Source organism: Uloborus diversus, unplaced genomic scaffold (assembly GCF_026930045.1).
Source record: "Uloborus diversus isolate 005 unplaced genomic scaffold, Udiv.v.3.1 scaffold_583, whole genome shotgun sequence".
Lineage (NCBI taxonomy): Eukaryota > Metazoa > Arthropoda > Arachnida > Araneae > Uloboridae > Uloborus > Uloborus diversus.
This window is the reverse complement of record NW_026558773.1, coordinates 61,395-86,857: the sequence shown is the minus strand read 5'-3', so window position 1 is coordinate 86,857 and position 25,463 is coordinate 61,395. Positions and strand designations below refer to the sequence as shown.

General features: G+C 30.9%; 1 protein-coding gene across 1 annotated transcript in view; it reads left to right on the top strand.

The window, feature by feature from the left end:
- The window catches only part of LOC129233653 (sodium-dependent transporter bedraggled-like), a gene marked incomplete at its 5' end in the record, with an annotated part of 44,900 nt that extends 23,523 nt beyond the window's left edge, over positions 1–21,377 (top strand). Inside the window, 8 exons of the mRNA XM_054867626.1 lie at positions 5,594–5,697; positions 8,305–8,423; positions 9,383–9,633; positions 12,140–12,271; positions 13,188–13,290; positions 15,148–15,266; positions 17,312–17,518; positions 20,115–21,377. Coding sequence (XP_054723601.1) covers positions 5,594–5,697; positions 8,305–8,423; positions 9,383–9,633; positions 12,140–12,271; positions 13,188–13,290; positions 15,148–15,266; positions 17,312–17,518; positions 20,115–20,438 — 1,359 coding nt within the window. The remainder of the gene's footprint in view (positions 1–5,593; positions 5,698–8,304; positions 8,424–9,382; positions 9,634–12,139; positions 12,272–13,187; positions 13,291–15,147; positions 15,267–17,311; positions 17,519–20,114) is intronic.
- Between the last annotated feature and the right edge of the window lie 4,086 nt (positions 21,378–25,463).

Below are 25,463 nucleotides of genomic sequence, written 5' to 3'. Positions count from 1 at the left end.
ATGGGAATTCGCAATCTTAATTCATTGCTGTTACATTTTTGGCACCAGTGCGGAAGCGAGGAATATTTTTCCTTTGAATACGTAAACTAATAGGGAAATATCTACTTGCATTATGTTACCATAAAAAACAGAGTAATTAAATTTCTTCATTTAAAATGTAAACATTATCAGTTTTTCAGAGCAAAAATGTCTTAACCCTTTCCGGCGCGGTGGTCATAAAAAAGGACACCAATTTTAAAAATTTCTTTAAAAAAAAGTTTTTTCTTTAAAACTCCAAAAATCGCTGCATTAGTTGCTTTTATTTCTCTTTAATGCACACAGATGGCAGCACTATTAAATATGACTCTTTTTTGTTGGCTTAATTTCTTGTTTAAAAAAACCTCGATTTTCAAGCTCAAATACAATTTTTTTTTCAAGATTTTAAAATTTACACCATAAACTAAATTATTCAACCATTTTCCCTCAGGAATCCTGAGGTAATCAATCATAATTTTGCAAAAGATTCGAGTTCATTTTTGAATGCATAAACAAAGTTTCTTTCCAGGTGTCCCCAAATGTGGACACCGCCCTTCTAGAGCATTGATCTCACTGTTGTGGGTGAAAGATGTAATCTGATACATTTCAGAGAAGGGGGACCCAAAAGAATAGTTTTCAACGGGCTTTTATTTATTTATTTTGGGTTCTTGACCCAGAACAGTTTAATTTGACGGCCCATGACTGCACACATTTGAGATCTGCTTTTCCTACCAGCCAGTTGTATACTTTTTTTATTCTCAGCTTTGATATTATTTTTTCTGTAAATGGTATTATACAGTAGTATTTTTTCATTTAATATTTTATAGCACAAAAAGAATGCACATAAAGCAAGAACAATGTGCCAAAAATATTTTTAACATTTTAAGTTGCTTATTTAGAAAATTTTATATAATCTATATGAACTTTCTTGAATTTTACTTCATTTTTATCTTGGAATTTTTATAGTAAAAATATTGGATTTTCTGTTCTAAATATTCTTAATGGCATAAATTATTGAAATAATTAGTAAAAATGCTTAAGAGCTTAAAATATTTGAAATTACTCCAATTGTCATACGAGGTAAACATAACCACTTCAGAAAACAATTTCTGCTCTAGGCGGGCGGTGGTCACAAACGGGGACACCACCCCCAACTGGAGGGAGTGAATTTAAAAAAATTTTGACTGTGAAATCTATGTCCAGATAACATATTTATTCCATCCATTGTGTTTTTTTTATTATATTTCTAAAATTTTAATGACCCGCGCCTGTAAGGGTTAATTATTCAAATAGACTTTTTTGTTTTATGTCATTTTTTGGAGTTTTTAAATAAAATATTTCTAAATTTCTATTTTTTATGTTATTTAAAAGAAAAAACAAACTTTTAAATGATCATGATGTGCCCCTAAAGAGGAACACGTGTGAACATGCCTGGAACAAATATGAACAACTTTTAAAAACACACAGTTTTAATAAACAGTTCTCGTCAGAGCTAGATAATGTAGACGCAGGCGCGCACGCCGTGCGCGGATACATCCGCCTGACGTGCGGATACGTACGCCACGGAGTTGCACGTCGTCCGATAATCGTAAAAGTTCTTAAATAAAAGATATAGATCAATTGAAGATCAATTTCAAACGAATAGGAATGTAAAGATAATATCTTTACTTCTAATTCATTTTAAATTGATATTGATATTTCTTATTTAGATTGTAAAAGTTATTACAAGATAATTATACACCTACGCGTTCGGTGAATGTATTCGCTACTGTGCGGATACATTCGCTGCGGGCATGCGCACATCAGGCGATAATCGTTCAAAGTCTTACTGCTTACTTTTAATTTTGTTTTAAACTGATATTATTTAATTAATTTGTAAGTTATAAATAGATAGTATATACGCAAGATACTTGTGATTATACTTATATACTTATGATTTTAAATGTTTTTCTTTTTTCCTTTTTTTTTAAAATTCCGACAATCCCCCCCCCCTTCATTTTTTTTTTTTAATTTACGTGATAGACAATGATTAGCTTGCAGATACTTTTGAGTTGCGTGCGCAGATACTTTATATTTTTGTCTGACTCTGGTTCTCGTATTTCAAGAAAGAAAAACTCTTTAACGTAAAACATTTGCAGTCGAGCCGAACTATAGCAGATCTGGGTTGTAACGATCTCCCGGTTGTAGCGAACCTTTTAAACAGTCCCAACTGAAGCCTAATGTCATTAATGTATTTTCAAATGCGTGTAACCATCACCAAATGCTAAGAAAATTGGCTATTTTCAATCCACAATTTTCTAAAATTTCTAACATTTCATAGTACTTGTCCTAGCTATGTTCCTTACTAATTTTTCCAAAGGCAGACACAAACTTACCACCAATAGTCGGCCTTTTTCTTCAGAATGTCCCAGTTCAAAGCAAGTTCCTCTCCTATTGTTCCTCTGATAATATTATGAACTTCACACTGATCACAGCTAAATTTGACAAGCAAAAAGCTTTTTCTATGGGAGATTATGTGGAATTTATTCTGAAATTGGAGAGCAGCAAAAGCCTATTCACAATTTTTAAGGAATTTTCCTTTTCTAAATTTATCTTGGCCTCTATCTGGCAGAAAAAAATTTCTAATGGAGCTTTCAGTGCTTTGAGCAAATTTTTTACGACAGAAACTAAATAAACATGTTGTAGATTTGTTTACAATAGTTGACAGAAAATCAATCAAATGTACATAAAATTGAAAAGCTTGCATTCAAAAATACTACAGTAAAACTTCCTTAAAATGAACTCAGAGGGACCTTTAAAATTAGTTTATCTTAACAATTTGTTTAAAAATAGTTTGCATTCAAAAATACTACAGTAAAACTTCCTTAAAATGAACTCAGAGGGACCTTTAAAATTAATTTTTCTTAACTAGTTCGACATGTTTGAAAAACGCTAGATAGGATTTGTCTAAACACAAAAGGACGGGGATCACAAATGTAGTTCACCTTAGCAATGACTGATTTTAGCATTTTCGAATTAACGAGGTTTGACTATCTAGATAAATTTTAAAAAGGTAAACTTTTATACTTTGTTCAATACTGAGTACAGTAGCTAATGCTAATACAAGGGCATTCCGCTCCTGCTTGCTTCGCTTGTACCTGTCATTCACATATTAGTCTTGCTTTATTTAGTCATTTGTGTTAATTTCTGTTTCAAATTAATATTCTCATTGAGGTTTTCATGTTCAGGATATCTCTATTGTTTTTATATGTTTAATGTAAGTTGATAAAATATTTTAGTTTAAAGTAACGCATCTGTAGTTAGTTTGTCTCAAGGAAGGCATTGTCCAGTAGAAATTTTAATTTTTTTTTTTAGCTTATTTTTTTATGGTATTTAAGTTTTTAACTCAAGAAATTTGTAATATTATCATAAATTTTTATGTAGTTTAAAATATTGGATTTTCAACTATTATAAAGTATTTCTATTCCTCCCTTCTTTTTTTTTTTTTTTTTTTTTTTTGTCGCACTTCACCTTTTTCACACAAAATGGACTTCTGCATGCCCTTTAATATTTGGTTTATGCATTTTTAAAAGTTTTCAAAAAATATTTTTTACTGAATTGTTTTATTGCCTTTAATTATCCAAAAATTGCTTTCAATTAAGGTATAATGTTTATGAAGTACCAAAAAAGTAATTAAAATCCCTGCTTTATTATTATGTATCTTATTTGTAAAGTAGTAAAATTTAGCAAAAAATTATTAGTAAGGTTTTCAATTTTGTTGCAGTCTCACATTTTATGCTGAAATGTTATTAGTGGTAACTTGTGTGTGCAACACCTCAGTGAGTATCTTAATATATAAATATCTTCTGTGCGGACGTTTGTCACCATAAGGCTTTTAAAAGGCTGGACCGATTTTGATCAAATTTTTTGTGTGTAATTAAGTTGTGGCAAGCATGGTTTCGAAGCGCGATGGATCGAATCGGAAACGTTTTTGTCGATTAATTAATTGATTTAAACAATGGATGGTTATATCTCCCAAATGATTAATATTTATTTTAACCTATTGTTGAGCGAGAATTGAAATAAATATTTAACCCGTTGCCAAAGGACAATAAGAAAGCCAGGTCTGCTTTTTGTAATGAAATTTCCTACTGTGATAATGAGAGAGAGAGAGAAGCCTTCATTCATTGAAAGCAACAATTTTAGGTGAAGTGATATATTTTAAAGTAAAGTACTGGAAGAAATCGGGTTTCTTTCACTAGGTTCACGCAAAACGCGTATTTTTGGTCGTAGTTAAACCATGTGACTGGATCGGTGCTTTAATTTTTCCTAACCAAATGATCGGAAAGTACCGTACATAACATTTGTTTATCGTAAAGTAAGACAAAACAACGTAAGTAGAAGCACAAATTTGTACTTCTACTTACGCTGTTTTGTCTTACTTTACTGTTCAGCACAAAGGTATTTATTTATCTTATTTGTTTATCGGTTCAAATCCATCTGGGTTTTGGCACCAATGGCAAGAATACTTTAAGGATTATCAAACTAATCAGTACATTATCAAAAGAAAAGATGGTGAAATTTGAAGACAAAACAAATATTATTTTCGTCCAAATAAATTACAACAGGGTACACACAAGATCAGTGCAGTGGAAGAATTTATCTTTGGTGGAAAAACAAATTAGGCAATTTAGGGGAGGGGTGATTTTCGCCTATTCAGGGAACTGTTTTTACATTTATCATTTTTTAAAACGATATCCTTTTGATTGTTTTATTCTTTTTCATATGGGGGACGTTGCAGCAGGATTTCCCGTTTTTTCTTGATGGGTAGTTAGTTTTTTATACTTAATTTCAGAGGATGATTTTTATCCTTTGAGTATGTCTGAAGGAACAAACCATACAATCTATGAAGATCTTTCAAGTACGCGAGAAAAAATAGTTGATAAAACAACAGCACAGTGGGCACTAGATAAATCAAGTTGTAATAAATATACGTATTCTGACAGTAAGCAGCTTAAAACATTTTCTATTTACTTATTTTTTTCAACAAATACTTGGTTCAAATACTTGATAGTTTATTGAAATTTTTCAACATTTCAATTTACAAAGTTTGAACAGACCGACGTCTATCGGGTCCTCTAGTATATTATAATGTACAACATTGTAATGTTTTGGCTACCAAACTAATGAACACTTTTTTTTTTGCTTTTGTACTACTGTTTAAGCCTGCAATTAAATGAGGCAGTGAGAAGTCAAGGGATGTAAGTGCCAAAATTAAAACTTTGGAAATAACCAGTACAAATGATAACCTCTCCTCTGCTTTAAGGCAAGAGATAGCACTAGTAACTCTGCTGGGTGCTGCTGTACAGCATGATTTAGAGAAAAAAAATTTAATGAAAGCGTACCTAGAATATGAACTTCAAACGCATTTTATTCAAAACCATGAAAAGTTCACTTACAATCCTTTGCTTCTCACTGCCTTAAATGTTTTTGATATTCTATTCTTTATTTAAACATATGTTAAAACTTTTCTTTTAAACTTTTCATCAAGTACAAAGAATTTTGCTTTGCAAGTTTTTATTGTCATATTCCCTTGTAGGCATGGGGCCTCGCTGCCCGAGAAGCATTTATTACTTGGGGTTTACTCGCTAGTGTTGCTTTGCATATTTGTAGTCATAACAAGACTTCCACTAACATTACAAAGTAAGTTTAATTCTTCATTGTTTGTTAACTCTAGTCTTTTTTCGCTTTAATTATTATTTGATGAGCACAAAATAGGATAGAATAAAAGTGGTATATTGTAGATGTTATGAGATCAGAATTGAATGCTTGGCAGCAGATCACCACATCTTGATAGACTTTCGAATCGTCTCTTACGATATCAATAGGATGATTTTTATTAAATACAGTAACCTCTCATTATATCACACCTTGTTATATCTCTCATTCAGATATATTGTGCTTTTCCGTTGTCTCCCGAAAAATTACACTAAAAAAAAATGTTGCTTAACATTTTACATCACAGAAAATTGAATGTAATGTATCCCATACAAAGTTTTTTTTTTCTTTTCTAAATCGATGAACAAAACTAATATGTTTTCCATACATCAAATTCTTTGCAATTCAAGCTAAAACTTTCGATTTGTTTCCCACCATAAAACATGAAAATTTTTTTTCTTTAATTTTAAAACAACAATTAGCAAGCCAATTTTCTTTTGTTCTCGTTAAGAAAATTATCTTAATATCTTTTTGTAGGTGCAGGTCTTCAACTTGTACAATAGTTGAATTGTTAATTTTTATGACTTCCAGTATATTTCCGTTGTTTTTGGATATACAATGCAACCTTGATTTGACAATTGTTAAGGGACTGAAAGAACTTCGCATTAAATTAAGGATATTGTTAAATCAAGTAGCATAGATAGTTAATAGTGAAATCTGCGGCAGCAAAATGTACCATTAAATTGAAGAAATCATTAAATCAGGTATTGTTAAATCGGAGTTATACTGTATTGCGCTTATTTGTTGTCCCCCAACGAGAGTGATACACAGAGGGGTTACTGTAATTCATATTTTAGCGTTTATTTTAGTTATCATTTTTCTTATGATTAATGTATCTGATTTATTTGAGTTTCCATTAGTGATTGCAATGCCGGTTAACTGGTATACTGAATACTGGTATTTCAAGCAATTTTGTGATTTTGTAATACCGGTATTTGCTGAGGTAAAATACTAGTATTTTCGGTATTAGCTGAAAATAATAAATAGTTTCAGTTAAAGGATTTTCAAATTAACTTATTAAATGCCTTCTTATGTTTTAAATGTACAGTTCTTTTGCCATGATACAGAACTAAATTTAATCGATTGATGTAAAAATTTGGCTTCAAAAGCATGAACTAATAGACTGTTATTAAACAAAAGAAGCTGAAAGATTGTAAAATGATATTTTCATTACTAGATGGTGAGATGAATTACATTTTCTTGTACTTTTGTGCACCATGTTTTTATGTTTTCCATTTCCCCGATCACTCACTTTCCCATTTATGAAAGTTAATTTCGTGTATAATTTTGAATGCGTTTGCCCTATGAACAATTTATTCCAACCATTAATTTCTGTAATACTTTATGATTTAATTTTTAATTGTCTCAGCTGTACTAAATTTTGACCAAAAATTTTTCTTGTTAGCATAACACATGGTTATTTGTTATCCCCAGTATTGGTTTGTTGTCCTGTCTCCCTATTGGGCTTTATACTTGGCAAGATAATATTTAGAAAATACATATTGTGCCTTGAAAATTTGCATAGTGGTAAAGCATAAACAACTGAAATACATTTTTAGATATTTACACAAATCTGATTGTAAAGAATTTAAAAAAGAAAGCGAAAAGGAATAAGAGAAACTAACAAGATTAAATTTAGTCAAATTTATCCTAAATTTCAAACGAAAGGGCTAATAAAAAGCAAACACAAACCTTTCCAGCTCAAGAGAAAATGCTGTTAATGTCGGAAAAACATCGTCTGAATTCAGAAAGAGTGTTTTCAACTGTAGAAAAGTTGAGCACTAAAATGTGCTCCAGGCTCTGAGACAACTCAATAGATACATTAGGTTTTTTACTCTAATTGATTTTTTTAATGTGACATGTGTTCCTTCATTTCATATTCGTTCACAATACGTTTACATAAATACAATTATACATTACATAATACAATTTTTGTACAAAATAATGAAATGTGGCACTGAAACAATGTTTTCAAGGATTTCCCGGGAAATTTCAAATACCGGCATTAATACCGGTATTCCAATATCACATTTTAAAAATACCGAATACCAGTATTGAATTTTTGGTTCAGTATTGCAATCCCTGGTTCCATGTTTGGCATACTCAATTCTAAAGTTCTTCTTTAAAATTGAAATGTGCTTAATATGAGTATACGATCCAAACATACTTGATAAAATAATTATACATAAATTTCAAAATTAGCTATGCAGTATGTCTTTGAACATAAATAAGTTTTGCATCATAAAAGCGTTCTAGCTACAAATCTATGTCAGTAATAATTAATCATTCTAATTTTGGAATGTTTTATGCAATATCTTTTGTTACACCTTCAATGTTTGTTGTTGTTAAATGCTTTTCTTACTTCTGCCCATATTCTCTCATTTATTTATTCTAGATAATTTTAAAATTACATATTAAATATGATGATAACATTTAACTAAGCAGTAAATTGTAATGCCAGTTATGTAGCAAACTACTATTAATGTTGAAATTTAGTATATTGGTCTCCTAATTTATACTTTTTCATTTTAGAAACCTAATTGCAGTTGCGATAACTTCAGTTGTTGTCTTGATAACTGCAGCTTTTCTTTTTGCTTGTGCTGTTAATGTATTTCATAAAAGAAATCTTTCTTTATCATTCACAACATATGGTAAGAATTTTATATCTCTTTATGAAATCTATGCTTAGTAAAATTTTAAATGAATTCTTATAAATCTTATGAATTCTTATATTATTATAAATCATTACAAACTAACAAATACAGTCAAACTTGTTTACCTCGAATCTGTATATCTCAAAAACCGTTCTGTTTTAATGAAAAAAAATTTCCTGCTCATGTTCTCTAGATGCAATTCATTTTCCAAATGAGTCTCAGAAAAAAAAAATTCCAAAAATCCCCACATCACAATTCTGGGATTACTATTAATTTGGCAGTTAATGCCCTTCAACTTTTTCCCACAGAAGTTGTGGACACCTCATCTTTCCTTCAAAGTTACAAATTTTCAGAAGTAGTATGCATGGCTGCTCTCAGGTAAGGACCACAGAAATAGATTCATTTATCTGATCTGTGTTTCTACATTAGGTTGAGAGTGTTTGAAATGTTCGCAAAAGTTACAATGACGGAGGGACAATGAGGGCTGAATCATTCCTCGAATATTCTTCCAATAGTTTAACTGCTGCCAAAATTTTCCCTTTATGTGATACAATCAATTTTTCGCATATAAGTTTTCTGTAAAATAATGAAAATAAATTCATTAATAAATAACAAGTTAGTTTTTATTTCAAGTAGTAAATTATTTATTGCAGTATATGATTTTTCTCGAAAAATCTCAGGGCTCCTGTAAAATGTCCTCAGAAAAAGTACATTTCAATTAAAATTCAAGAATATTTTTTTCCATGCCAATAAAAGTTCAAAGAACGTCTAAGAGAAAAACAGGAATGTATCTCAATCACAATTTGAAAAAAAAAAAAAAAAATGAAAGCACAGCGCGGTTTCTGAGGACTCACATCCCCTGTTATGTCCTACCTTTTCACCTCCCCTGTTACAAGTTAATGCAGAGTTTGATCTTTTCTATTGCGTAGCCATTAGCCATTTCTTTTTCTTTGCAGAAGAAGAATCATTTGTCAAAGTCTTGAAACCTGGTGCTTGGCCTTATAAAAATATTTCAGTATCCAGCTTGATCTTGGGTGTGAGCATCATTCCAAACGAGAACCTTTCCTTTCACAGTGGCTATCAGGTTCTACGTCTGGCAACAGAGGTGTTTCCTGCTGCTTTAGCAGTTGAAGGTGTGCGAAATATATCATCATTTTGGGCCATTTGTTTTTACACATCAATGATTCTGTTTGGATTTGGGCAGCAGGTAAGAAAGTTACAATTTCACAACTCCTAGTTATTTTAATTTTAAATGTCAGATGTTTTTATAAAATGTCTGCTGAATTGTGTTAAGATGAGAATATCATGGGAAAATGTCAGTTTTAACCAGCGGCATAATCAGAAATTTCTTTTGGGGGAAATATTGTCCATTTCCATAGTCATTAAAGGACATTTTCTTACTTTCAGGGGTTGGACTATTATATTACAGTTAGAGAACATATTTTAAAAATAGGATCAGTCGGCCGTTTTTTAAACTTAATTACTGCAGAAGTTTCAGGGTACTTCAAATAAATTTGTTATCTGTTCATTTTACTGTTTTTGTTATGGTTCAGTCGAAGCTTTAGACAGTCTGAGCATTTTAAAGAGGAAATCGGAACAAAAAAAAAGAAATTAACACACTAGCAATAAATGAAATCTAGTGCATTTAAGAATGCTGCACACAAGACTATTAGCCTTTCGAATTATAATTGCTGCACATCACAAAAAATGTACTTAAAAATTATTCAGGAAATCACATCATTGGGTCATGAGATTTGTTGTGATATAGAAGTTAAACTGCTATAAAGTAGACAGCTTAGTAGCCCATCATAGACAGGTGGGTATTTTCATAACTGTCTGACATTCTATTAGTATCAATTGAAATAAATAGCTAATGATCGATGTCACATTTTTAAAACTGTCTCACACTCCATTTGGATCAAGTGAAGTAAATAGCTATTGATAAATGTTACTTTCATTTCAATAGCTGGGATAAAGTTATTAATTTATGACCATAAAGATCTGTTTGCTTAACCTGACATTTTGAGAGTGAGTCGATCATTTGTACCAACTGCTGTAGAGCAAAAGTGCCATTATTTATTACATTTTTCATTACCAAAGATTTTTAACATCATGGACTACCACCTCATATGTGTATTCTAACTTTTGCTGAATGTCAGAATTCTTTTTGATTTGATGTTGTATTAAAAATTTCAGTTTAAAGCATTTGAAGAGCTTTTTGTTGTTATCTTTTATACATATGCAAAAGTACTTTCCTTGTTCATCCCCAAAAGGTTAAATATGCCACTTTTTCTTGACCCTTGATGACTTTTGAAAAAGTTGGAAAACCTTTTAAATAAATTATTAAATAAAAACAAAAAACCCGACTGCATAAAAACCAAAAAAAAAAAAAAAAAAAAACTAAAAAGAAAATAAATAAAGCCAAGTAGTTAAGAGTGTTATCAAGTACTACTGAATATCTACACCATTGAAATAGTTTTATAACCGATATACCCATAAGACAAATCATAAATTCAAAAGCAAAATAGAAGGATCAACAGTTGCGGCAAATTCAAATTTTACGGGGTTCTTTGATTGGTTAAAAAGGAATGGGCCCCGACTGTTGATCCTACTATTTTTCTTTTGAATTTATGATTTGTTCTAAACTACTACATTCTAAACTACTTGGCTTTAATTTTTTTCGTTTTAGTTTTTTTTCTTGGTTTTTACGCAGTCGGGTTTTTTATTTTTATTTAATAATTTTTTATTTTACACTTTTTAGTTAATTTTCATTGACTTAGTTATTATGATTATAAGAGGGTAAATTTCGAAATCTTGTCATTTCATTGAGAGAGTTTATATCGTGAGGTTTATTAAGTAACTTGCAGTGGTCTAAACCACTGATCATTTTAACTCGGCTTAAAGCTACATGTGCTTGATCTTTAGCAAAAATGCTCAACCTTAAGTCAACCACATCACAGCTATATAAATAGCCTGTATAACTCATCATGATGCGAAATTGGAAACATCGTCACTCACACAAATCTTTCTCGCAAAACTAAAATTGGCCATCAAGAAAGTACACGTCGTGAAACGAATCAAGGCAAAAACAAATACAACATGTTAAAGATTAGAATCAAATTCATAGATTTAGTAAACAAAAAATTCAGGCAGTTCAAACGCTACCTGCATTTGTCGCTTGCTGCGTTGCACGCAGGTAGCATGCAACACGATCCCGAAAGACAAAATGGCTTCTGATTGTTGATATGGTGAAATTTGATTACTGTCATGTGATTACACTCCCAAGGTTAAGACAAATCGATTGATGTAAGAATTATCAAAATTGACCCAGGCGTTTAGCCTCTAGAACGCCACATAGGAACAAGAGTGAACACATTACCCTCCTTTGCATCACGCACTCGCGTAAAAAGTGAAATGAAGAATCAAGCAGAGAGTGAAATAAAATATTTTCCTTGCAGCTTTATTATGGTTATAAATTAATTTTCAATTCTTTTCTTTTTTTAGACCAGAAAGATGAATTTAAAACATAAAATGCTAAAAACTTACAATATTTCTGATTTCCTGTCTAGATGAGTAGATTGATATTCACATTTGTTCTGAAACAACATTTTATTGACAAAATGTTTATAAAAATGTTGCATTTATTTTAAATATGAGTTCTTACCTTTCTCATTTATTACATTTCACTGTTAACAACTTCTTTTCGGTTCTAGGTTGTTTTGTGGTATTCTGTAGTTGAATCAATCATAGACATCAACTACAAAGTACTCAAAGCTTGGCATACTACGTTGACTTTTATTTCATGCAATTTGGCATTTCTGCTTGGTCTTCCAATCACATCCAGTGTAAGTTTAAGTTTTGTAGATTTTATTTGCAAAGTGTGCATTTTTTAAAAATTCAAGCTTTTTTTTTACATTTGTATTATCTCGAAGTTATTCGAAATCTTTTAAAAGCAAAGTAATAAAAAGTTTTGATTTTTATTGACTTGTTCCTAATTGTTATTAAGTTGCTGGTCCAAAGGTAAATGTTGGTGTAAATTATTAAAAATCTTTCATAAGCAAGATAACAAAAAATAAGTTTTTGATTTTTATTTACTTCTTCCTACTTACTATTAAATTGTTGGTCTAAAGCAAAAATAGATTTATTCAACGTTTTAAGTTAGTTTTATCTCTCTTACTTTATTTCTTATTCATCTAATTAAAGCTTAGAATATTGCATTTTACTTTGTTGAGGATTCAAAAGGATTTCAAAAATGTATGAATTGTTTTTAAAGTTTTATGTGTAATTTATTTTTTACTTTTAATTTAGAGTTTGATGTATGTTATGCAATATGCATGTAACTATATACTAACCAGTATTGCAGATTTCCTTTTTCTCTACTATCCTTACTTTGCTTCGTTGATCTTCCATAAGCCATAGTTAAAACTAAAAATCCTTTAAAACCTATTCAATGTCCCTCACATACGCTTTTTAAAAAGTTGCATTTTTGCATTCCTAACGAAAATAGTTTAAATATTTTAACTTTTCTTCCAAATAAGTAGTACGGCTATAAGTTAATTTCGCACAGACATCAAAAATATAAATTAAAATAAAAATGCTTTTGTGTTGAATTTTATTTTGGACAATGATTATTTTGCATTGTTCGTATTATGTTTTATGCTATGTTTGATAATGATATAAAATTTTATTTTTTCTCTTTTTTGTGCTGTATGTTTGATATAATTTGAATATGTTTATGGTAATGTATCAATTTTCTTTCAGATTGGCTTGTACATTATTTACTACATAGACTTTTCAGTTAGTTCTCTCTGGTGGATTGCTTTGATGTATTTCACGATGTTGTTTGTAATTTTATTTATTCGTGGTAAGTTTTATTCTATTATTTTGTAATTTGATTATTTTCCTAATTCATTCCAATATTTCAATGGCATTTTTACTCTTATCAATAGTGATGTTAACTCATTTTCAATGGATTTTTGATTTAGAAATTAATATTTTTATTGGATACCTGTTGGATGATTGAGTTTTATTTTAATTACTACTCGTTATGAAAATGTTAAAAATTAACATGAAAAACAAAAACTAAAATCTAATAATTTTCATCATTTTTATGTCTTTTGGTTTCAAGGGACTGGCATGAAACGACACATAAATGAAAATGACCTACTGTTGAAACATTGACAAGTCACTTTGATTGTCACCCTACTTATGTATTTTTTTGCAAATTAATAGTTTTAAGGTCTTAATAAAGGTTTTATGTAACTAATATAAATTGATGTCTTAATAGTTTTATATAACTAAAGAAATTAACTGAATTTTTAGGTAAAACTTTTATGTTAAACAAATCATACCTTTATTGTTCATTGTAAATACTTATGCCAAGCATATCTCCATTTTTTAATGTAATTGTATCTCTAATGCATGTAACAGCACAGACAGATAATTATTAATTGTTGTATAGTCGTTTGACAAGCTGAATGCCTTTGAAAAATGATCATGAATTGAATCAAGTTCATGAAAGAAATTTCACTAGTGCTTTAACAAACGAAATAAGCTCCCCTTTATTTGACCTTCCATATCTGTCTGAGATAATTCCTTCCTCAATTGTTGCTAAGAAAGCTAGGCAGGGCCCAGGAGAGGCCATGGCAGCCTAGTCGGAAACTAGGAGCTCGACTAAAAATCAGAGTAGCAGAAATTTTACTAGTATTTTGGGAGTGATCAAACTGACCATGGGCCCTTTTTGACCCTCAACAGCCCTGAAAATAGGTAAAAAAGTTTTTTGAATTTCAGGGAGGGAAAAAAGATATATAAACAATATTTTATGACATTTAAACAATTCATTTTTGCATTAAAATGAACAGGAATGAATCAGGACTTTATAAAAATGACATAAAAATATAAAGGATGTATTAACTAAGTTTTACTGATGTGTGTTCCTTTGTAAACTGCAGAGTAATTGAAAAATTAATGAACTTCTTCAAGTCACAATAAATATTCAGAGAAGGCTTATTGTATCAATTTTTCTCCAGTGGAAAAAATCAACTAAAACTCAAATTTGCTTGACTATAAATCAAGTAGGGAACATGCTGTCGGTTCTTAATGTATTACAAATATTTTTGGTTTTGTTTCAACATTTTGGTTTAATTATTAATATTCTATAAAAGTACTTAAAATTAGCAATTGTGAGAGCCATTACTTTTGTTTACCTGTTCAAAATTTTCCCTATTTTCACCACAAGAAATTTGAACTTTTTTTTACACAAGTGATATTTAATGCTTGAAGAAATAGAACTTCATTACCTAGAGACTTAGAACTTCATTACCAATAGAACTTCTTTCAAATACCTAAAATGTAGATTTTAGGTATTTGATGTTCAAATAATTAAATAAAGTAAAATATTTTGAATAAAATTGAGTAAGTTTTAATGAAATTAAAAATTCCTCTTACAGTATGGGGGACCATTTCTGGAGGGGGTCTTTCCTGCAGGCTAATTTTCGTGTGTGCTGTTATATAATTTAAAAAATATGTAAAACATGTGTTAAAATGTTTTATTGGTTCTAGGCAAAAAAAAAGGGGGGTATTCGCAGTGCAACAAAACAAACAATAGCAGCTATGTTCATGAGACATTTTTTGAATGATTATTTCTCACTCATTTTTAATTTTTCATGTTTTTATTAATTTTCTGAGCTTTCAATAATTCTCAAATATTAATTGATTTCAGGTCGACCATATGGCACTGATCAACTAGTCACCATCATAAGTCGAGACCCGATGCGTCGATCAAAAATTTTGCCATTCCTTACTTTCATCTGGAATATAGTCTTGCCTGTGTCTTTCCTTGTAAGTTTGTTCGCATTGGTCATACATCTTAAAAGATCTTTGTTCCTGAATTAAAGGAAAAAAATAATATAATTACATTTAATCAAATACAAGTATGTTTACAATGGCAGTTCCCCATTTACAAATGTATTAAAAAACCACACTATAAAGACTCCTAATATTTTAGATCTTTATTTCATTGCATAAACATGAAGAGAAACATGGACTCTACTTCTATGTAATGTAGTTAACTTTTGAAGAATTCTGGAAACAATATTTATATACAGTCGAGCCCGTTTATTAGAATATCGGTTAAAAGAATATCCCACTTTACAATGTACCAAACCAATGAAATGTGTTATTTTGATCGCGGTTAATGGAATATCCCGCTTATTAAAATATTTTTCATGGCAAAATGGCTATTCCATTAAGCGGGTTCGGCTGTAATTTTTTTTGCTCAATAATGGACATATCTCATAGGATACATCTGTTACCGAGTCAAAATATTATACAGTCGGACCTCCATATATCGAAGTAGCAAATTGCCGGAAAAAAATTCGATATATAGAAATTTCGATACATGGAAACAATCTTATTTTATCATAAAAGTATCCTAAAACATTAAAATAAAAGCCAATTTTCGTGTACGAAACTCAATTTATAATTTATACGAGCATCGGATTAAATGAAATTTGAAAATTAAAAAATTGACAAATTGCATTTTTACGTCAACAATACATCTTCATATTCTTCGGCAATTCAACTTGATCGCAACATTAGGGGATTTTTGTTTTAACAATGTGATCGATAGAAAAGTAAAAAATCAATCTACTTAACTTGAATGACTTTAACTGAAGCTAAGAAGACTAGGAATGATAATCAACAGACAAAAGGAATATCTTGAAAATGATTTTAGTGTTACTGGTTACAACTGAGTTTTAAAATAAATTTGAGAGAATTTAAGAACTTCAGAACGAAACAACGACTTAACTAATAACTTAACACCCTTCAACCCCAGATTCCTTTTGACTTCCGTAGCAACCTTTAGTGAACGTAATTTTATCCTCTAACCTTCATTTTTCATGCGATAGTCTAAAGTGGAAGAAAAATCTACGAATATCTGGAAAAAAAATTCGATATATAGAGGGTTTTTTGATATATAGAAACAATTTTTCTATGTAATGAACAAAGAAATTTGCTGGGATTTCGATACATAGAAAATTTTGATATGTGGAAATTCGATATATGGAGGTTCGACTGTATATACATACTGTTTCTGGAAATCTTAAAATTAAATTACTTTACTTTGAAGTAGAGTCCATGTTCTTTATTATGTTCAAAAATTTTGTGTTCACATAGATAATAATAGTAAATGGTGATATGAAGAATGCTATAATAGTAGGCCAAACATTCACTTTTTGTTTTGATCTCTTGATGATAAAGTGTTTGCATGACCTTTACTTCCAGGTCCATCATTTCTAATTTTCCTGGGGGGAGAGGGTTCAAAGAGTTCATAATCAATGCAAATTGTACAAAAAATAACCAAAACCACACCAACAAAAATGTAATTACATTAATTTTCAGAAGCCAGTTAGAGGCCAGTTGCCACCTCCTCGAAATGGCGAGACTGTGTACTTCATTCAAATGCATACATGTTTGAAACAGATGACAGTGGATTAATCTATCAAGTTCTTCCTTAGAAATGATGTTAAATTTATCTATACATATTTTAATGTCTTGTAAAACAATGCTTTACAGATTTGTTTCAAAGCATGATTTTTTATCATAATAATCAGTAAGTTGACTTAATTACCCTCATTACTCGGATTTTCAATTCTCGCAATTACTTTTAGCCACAGTTAGTCTGGATAAAAAAGATTGCAATGTAATTAATTTTAAACAGCTTCAAAATACTTTGAGCCAGGATCTGTTCTAAAACTGTTCTTGAATTAAATTGCTCATTAAACTTTTTTTAAAATTGATATTTGGAAAGAATTATAAAAACTGCATGAAAGTCTTTACTTCAGTTAAAATTCAGTCACCATTTTATTACTATTATTTTACAGTTGATGACCATTTCATTCTTGAGATCCAGTACAATTGATTCATCTTCTGCTATGGGAAGACTAATGGAAAATTATCAGTATTGGCAGCAGTGGGCGAAGAACTTAAACTTATGCATTCAAGTGTTCCCAACGATAGTTATCTTCTCTGTCTGTGGATATCAAGCATTCTCAATTTTTCTAAACAAAAGAGAGATGTCTATTTGTGAGGTAAGCGCATTTTTTATTTTCTAATTAACTTAAAATTTGCCTTTTTATTTACTTCTGAAAATATTGCTGGAGGCAGCTGTCATCTCATTGAAGCTGAGAGTGCCAACAAACTGGTAGATAAAGTGAATTCATCTTGCCAGCAAATGTCTGCAGCATGGTACGGCTTTATATACCAGTTTGTTGGCATTCTCAACTTCAATGAGATGAAATCTGCTTCTAGCTTGGTTTTTCACTATTCTTGACTAAGGAGTTCTAATAAAAATGAAACTGCAGTCTAAAGATGTGATAACCGGGCTGTATATTGAATGCACTTGAATGTATTAACAGCCAAACATACTTGACGCTGCCAAAGTTTCAGGCTTCCGTGTGATAGAATTTTCTGCAATTCTAGCAAAAAGATGTCAATTTGTCGCAAAAAGCTAATCTGCAATCTTGGATCACTTTTTTCCTGAAATCCTAGATCCTCAGGATTTGGATCTCGGAAGCTAAAATTTGCATAGGTTGGTTTCAAAAGCATATCTACACCTGCACAAAATATCATTCAATTCGGAGATGGTTGAAAGGGGACCTCTAGGTCCCTTGACATGGAATGACTGATTGAAAAATCGAAACAAATGATTATTTATTGATGGAATAATCACAAATAAGACAGAATTTTTAATACCCTCTTTGGCCACCTTTTGTATGGATGCAGGAGACGACACTACAGGCAAATATTGAGCAAAAAGTCTTGAATGATGTTCTGTGCCATTTTATTTCACTGTTACCAGAAAAGTGCTACTCATTCAATTAAACTGGAAGGCTTGTCCAACTTACTGTCCCAAGTGTATCTGGATATCCACAGTCTGTGACAAATTGGGGAATAAGAGCTGACCAGAGAAAGGTGTTAATTTGGTGAATGCAATTTTTTTAAATGTGTGCTGCCAAGCGTGTATTGTTGAAAATTGGATCCTGGGGAGCCCTGGGATGTTTAGCAACTCATGTTATAAAGGATGTCACAGATGTACCTCTAGGCTGTCATGGAGTTGTGGATCAATATCAGAAGTGGCCATGTATGATATGCAAATGCACCTCATGACATCACCCCAGCTGTAATTACAGTGTAATGTTAAAAAGCATTATAATCCAAGAGCCCATGAGTGCCAGACCTACGTCACAGCATAAAGGCCCGAAAATTTTCTGCATGAAGACATCACAGCAGGTAAGAAAGGTTTGCTATTTCTTAAGCTGAGTTGCGCTGACTGTGGCAGAAAACAGGTAGCAAAGGTGAGTAAAATTGCTGCAAAAACGAATCATCATAGATTAATTTCATGTCACGTGACCTGGTGGTCCTCATCCAACCATATCCAAATTGGAGTATGTTTTAGAGAGGTGCAGACATGCCTTTTTAACTAACCTATGCAAAAAACCCTTCCAAGATACAAATCAATAGGATCTGGGATACCTCAAAAAGAAAAAAAAAGTAGGCTTCAAAATGGCCATCAATGCGGGAACCGTGCTAAACATGGCAATTCATTTCACAAAGCATGATCTGCCATTTGAAGCCCTTTTTTTTATTGATCCTAGATCCTCAGGATTTGGGTCTTGGAAGCTGAAAATTCATATAGGTTAATTTCAAAGGCATGTCTGCACCCCTGTAAAATTTCATTCAAATCGGAGATAGTCAGGTGGAAACAACGAGGTCACATGACATGGAATGATTGAATGATGTTTAGTTTTTGATGCACCTTTGCTATTTGTTTCCTGGCAAAGCCAGCATGACTCAACTGAAATAATAGCGAATCTTTCTTACCTGATGTAATGTGCTTACACAGAATTTTTGTGGACCTTTATACCATGATGTAGGTCTGGCGCTCACGGGCTCTTGCTCTTTTAGGAAGTATTTGAGCATTCATCATAGGGACTCTATACACATAAAAGGTTATCATCATTGCCCAAATTGAATTTGGATTTATCGCTGAAGACAACCTGGCTCTATTTGATTGCAGTTTGATCTCGCCAAATGGGAGACTATTCCAGATAGAGGTGCCAATGTGAACGTCTTAATTCTGCTTTTACATTTCAGCTGCACACAGCTAGTATGATATTATTAGGAGCCATCAGAACACTGTACAGCCGCCCCTAATATTGATTCACAATACTATGACAACCTATCCTGATGTTCATGGCATCCTTCAATCAAAGTTGCTACTCTTCATGGCAGAGTTACCAGCTGCCATTTTACAATAAGGTAATGCTTTGCTACACATGGCAAGGGTATCATACGACTACTATTACATTACTTCAACTGAATTCTGTGCCAATAATTGTCTCACCTTTCTCCTCCACTCTCTACCTTTTAGTTAAGAATTTATGAGTGCTATGCATTACTCCTTAGTACAGAAATGAGTTTAATGCTTACCATGCCAGGAACCAATCTGGAGTTGCCTAGGTAGAGTTCACGAGTTTTAATCACTTGGCCACTTGGCTACCCCCCTGGTCACTCACTTTTCCAAATTATTTCCTCATATTTGATGCTTTTGTATTAATTGTGTTGATGTTCTCATATTGTTATAATGATTTTCTCTTTCATCTAACCAACTCCTTTTCTTTTCAGCGACTCAAGTTATTGTGCTGTCCCGTCCTCCCCATGCCACCAAGTAGCAGACACTCTGTGGCATCTTCATCCAACCTAAGCAGTGGTTCGTCCACCACTGGATGTCTGGATGACCCTCCTCCTAAATACACCCCTCCTCCTTCATACTCCACTGCAACCTCACGCATGTTGGCAAAACAGTTGGATAGCCAAGTGCAGAGTAGCAGCTGCTCCATTGACTTTGATACTTTAAGTGAGGGTGCAAACTCAGCAGCAAGCAATTGCGCTCAATCTCTTCCTAATTCCAGAGAAAGTGTTTCGTCCAATAACGGTGTTCATCAGTGAATGCGACTCATGTAAAGTTGCATTGAAAGTATTACCTTTTGCGGTGAATTTAGTTTTGGTGCAAGCATTGACAACTTTTTTACATCGTTGTGTGAAGTTTATTTTAATTTATTTACTTTGTTACAATTTCGAGGAGTATTTTTCCCATACAGACATGTAAAAAATTAAAGGAAAAGAACTGTTCTGCATGAGTAAAGTTGTGTAACGTTTGGGGGAAATTTAAACTTTCATTGTTTCATTGCAATAAACTTATACTAATATTTTTCTCTTTTTTCTGAAGGTCTTAGGATTATTTCTACCCTTATTTGTGATGCAATATTTCTTCAAGATGTTTTTGTATGTCAGGCATTAAATTGTATGTCTTTTTTTTTTTTTTTTTGACACTCTAAAATGACTAATATTAAAAATTACATTTTAATGAGGATAATTTTTCATGAAAACTCGATGAAAATTATCATCAATGACACCATGAAGTTTAAATTTCTCTACTTAAAACCAGAAGAAATTCATTAAGTTTGCCTCATACACTACATGAATGACTTAGTTAAGTTCATGGAATGAACCTAGACATGTGTCTCACTTACATAGCATTTATTCATATTTAAAATTCATTTCATTGTGTTAGCAGTTTATTTTCCTTTTCTGCTTTTAATTTATTTTTTACCTCCTGTTTTTTAATCAATTCATAAAAGTCGAGCTTTTCAGTTACTAACTAGTAATTTGAAGATCAATGTAGTGTATATGTTAAATATGCATCTTTTCCCTAACTGTACACTTGAGGAAATTCAATGTGAATGTGGCATGAATTTTCTTTGAAAACTGCTTGTATTAGTCTTAAAAATAATTCCTTCTTCAGTGCAAGAAAACGGAGCTATGTAAGAAATATCAGTTATTTTTCCACCTGGCTTCATTTTATTGCAATGGACATTGAGACTTTAAATCAGGTGTAGTCAATTTTTATTGTAATCAGTGTGTTATTTACCTTAGGTTAATTCTAATGTTTGGTTTAGGTTCTTCAATAAAATTTATGGATACACAATTAAATTTTTTCTTCTTAAACTTAATAAAAAGTAAATAAACAAACAATGCAAAATACTTTACTTTTGACAAAGATAATTAAAGAATATGTTCTTTGCTGATCATTAACTTTTTGATCCAAAATATTATTTTCTATTTATGCTATTTTTTTCTATTAAAAATTGATTATTTTTAATTTTGATAAACTACACCAAGCTACGTGCTATTGTAGGGCACAAGAGTTGAGACTCTATAAGTACAGTTAAGTATTAAGTTAGTACAGTGAAACCTTTTAAGTTGACCACATGAATAGGTTGTAGATAGTGATCAACTTACTAGGATGGTTAACTTCCCAGGTTTTACTATGTCTAAAATGATTTTAAAAAAAGCTGAAAATTACAAAGATTTGCATCATCATTTCCAAATTTTAGACTTTTCATTGTGATTCTTCCTTTTAGTCCACAAAGCAAATTTTTTTTCTTTAATTGGCTCTTCTTCCATAAAGCTGTTACCTTTTCAATGCTTATTCTTACATTCACTTATTCCATTTTTCTAAAAAATGTTTAAATGCAAAATATGGGTTAGATTTTATAATGACAGCTTATGCAATTTAACAAAAACAGTTTGAAGATGCTATTTAGCACGTGCACACATATAAATGTTTATACAAAGAACAATATAGGTTGCCAATAGACCAAGACACAAATGAGTAATAAGTGTGTGGGTAATTTAAGAAATAAATTTGTTTAAAAATGCTTTTTTGAATAAAATAACTTATTTTTTCAAATTAATAATTGAAATTTTACCCCCCCCCCCTTTTTTTGTACATTGTACATTTTTGAATATCTGTGATTAAAAATATGTACTGTATGCATTCAAAATGTTCATTATTAAATTTTAATATTTATAAAGATTTACTGTTCATGGATGAAAAAGTACTAATGTGCCTTAACTTATTGAGATATATTCAGCATTTTAACTTGAGAAAAGCATTATATCTTTTAGAAATACTATCAAGTTAAAACAGAATGCTTATTTTATCGGTATTTTTTTTGTCTTTTTCCGTCTGATTGAGTTTCTGTTGAAATATTATGCATTATTTATTGCACAAGTAATTAGCTTTAAAAGTAAAATGATGATTTTTCATGTAAGATTTTTCAAGAAAAATCTGATAGATTTGTATGCTCTAATAGCTGTTTGCATATTAAACATTGCCTTAGGTTTATTTATTTTGGAATTAAGAGTCAAGACAAAATTTAGATAAAACTTAATAATTGTGATAAATTTGTATGATTTTCCAAATAAAATTAATAAATATATTAAAATGTATGCATTAATTTTATTTTTTATCTTTTTTAGTTACAAAATTTTTCCTTTAAGTTATCAATAAAAAAGAAGAAATATTAAAATATTTAAATGTTTTGTAATTACTAGTTTTTGATTGTAAAATAATGAACAAAGTAAAAAGTTTCCAGCTTCTCCAATTTTCGCTGTCTTGATCAAGAATCTTTAGAAATAGTGTTTCGCCCCAAATATAATTTTAAATAGAGTAAGGAAATAAGTAAATTGTTTCAGTTCTAAAAAATGTAAGTTTTAGAATATGATTTACTCAAAAAATAATTTAGAAGTAAGAGCAACTATAATTTAAATTCTAGTCGATTTGCTTTTTTTTTTTTTTGTGTGTGTGTTTTGTTTTGAATTTACTATGAAACATCACCAAAATCGAGAAATTATATTCAAAGTTGTACTGAAAAGGTTATTTTTAGATAAAGAGAATCTATACTTATGATTTTTTGAATGTACAGTAAAACTCCTCCTAACGACACCCCTCAAATGCGAACAGTTTTTAATTCCCTGATTCCAACGCAAATAACATTATGAAACCCGTCTTGCAGACAAAAAAATTTGTTCCCTTAGTGTACATATTCGAGGGGTTTTACTGTGTATATATTTTAAATTGAAAGTAATATAACAATGATAAGCAAATGCATGTGTTTATCAACATCTATTGGTTCTACCCTATTACCATTGTTTGCGGGGGATATCATGTTGTTAGAGCAACAGAGTAATCAATAGTCATTTTTAAAGGGTTAGAAATTACTTTGTAATTGTTTATGAATGCAGTTAATTGACCATGATTGACGGTATGTATTGGAGATTATTTCAAGTGCTATATAATCGAGCCTTGGAAGTTTAAAGTTTGGAAAATGATGTTTGATTTTTTTTTTATTTTATCTGCTGGTCAGTCCTCAATTAATTTTTTTAATTTTTTTGAATTCATGTACATACATTTTTTAAGGTTCAGCATTGCACAAAGGTGGTGTCATTTTGCGCAATAACTGCAATGTCATAAATGTGCCACAATGAACTTCACACATATCCATGATAAACATTCATTATTTATACATACTCCTATTGTGATTTTTTTGTTCCAGGTGTGTGTTTTATCTATGTCAATCAATTGTATGCCATTTTACATTTCTAAGTGATACGTTTTTGTACCATTGACTTTTCATGTCAAATAAAGATTTAAATTCATTTCTATGCCTCATTCTTTTGTTTTAAAAGCAATCAAGATTGCTTTATTGATCTCATTTCGCCTGGTAAATGCGGTTTTTCTGATTGATCGATATTAGTTATGCCGTATTATCCCGCATTACGCGAAATTCGGGGATCACCAGATTTTCAAACCAGGTCTTTTCCCCCTTGCCGGAAAAATCGAGGTTAGGAAAAAATAATATATTCATTTTTAAACTGAAAACATATTTTTCATAGTATAAGTTTTATACGTATCTTATTAGTAGTAATAAACAAGACTAGTTCCATTTATAACTCAAAGGAATATTAATAAATATGTAATAAATATTTTTGTTTAAAAAAAAAGCTTAATTTTTTTAATGGTTTCTACATTAAAGTTTTACATGATGTTTTAATAAAAATTCTTTTTAAAATTATAGATTAAAGAGCAATAAATTGGTGATAAAATATATGCATTTATGTTTTAAAACTTGCACAATTTCTTTTTTAAATTCATATTTTTAATATAATACATTCTTTAACTACAATAAACATAAACTAGAGTAGCATCATTCACAAAAATTGTTTTGTCAAGTTTTTTTATTCCTCTTATAATATGCAAATTCGTCCTTCCAGGTTGAAGCCTTTGTTAAGGAAATCGGAACTGATACAAAATATTTCTTTACTCTGTTTTCTAACAGTTATTACAAAACATTTATCAGCTTCTTGCATAATTCGAGTCATAATTCTCTTAACCTTGGTTGGAATATGTACATGAATATAACAGGTATTACAAAACATTTATCAGTTTCTAGCATAATTTGTGTCATAATTCTCTTAACCGTGGTTGGAATATATACATGAATATAACAGGTATTACAAAACATTTATCAGTTTCTAGCATAATTTGAGTCATAATTCTCTTAACCGTGGTTGGAATAATTTCATCTAATAATTAAAGAGAGCCATAGTTTCGTAAGCCAACTTTAAGCTGCCAAGGTTTGAAAATTTTTTGAGAGTAAGTTAACGGCTTTCTGGATCAATATCCTGAAAATTGATCAGTTGATGCATGAATAGAAAATTCGGAGAGGGAGCTTTAACAGCTTCCCGAGGGGGGGGGGGGGGGGGAGAAAGCAAGCTCGAACGTAGACTCGAGCACAAGGAAAATACACAATGTTCTTAAAGCGTTCCTCTCTCTTTTAGATAAGTGAACCTGACCCTTAAGTAGTTAAATCTTGAGTATATAAAGAGCTTTTGACGTCTACCTAGCACTCGATGATCATCACGCTATTGTTTCTGAATAGAAAGGTTTTGTTCAAGATATCGGAGCATGGTTGAGAATTTATCTTCAAATACATCCATCGTTACCAGATATATATCTTTTTCGTCAAATTTTGCCCTTGTTCTCTGTCACTGTTCTCAAAACCATCGTTGCTTGGGTTGTTCGAAGCTGGAAGCTAAATCATAAGCTGTTGATGAGACATATTGTTA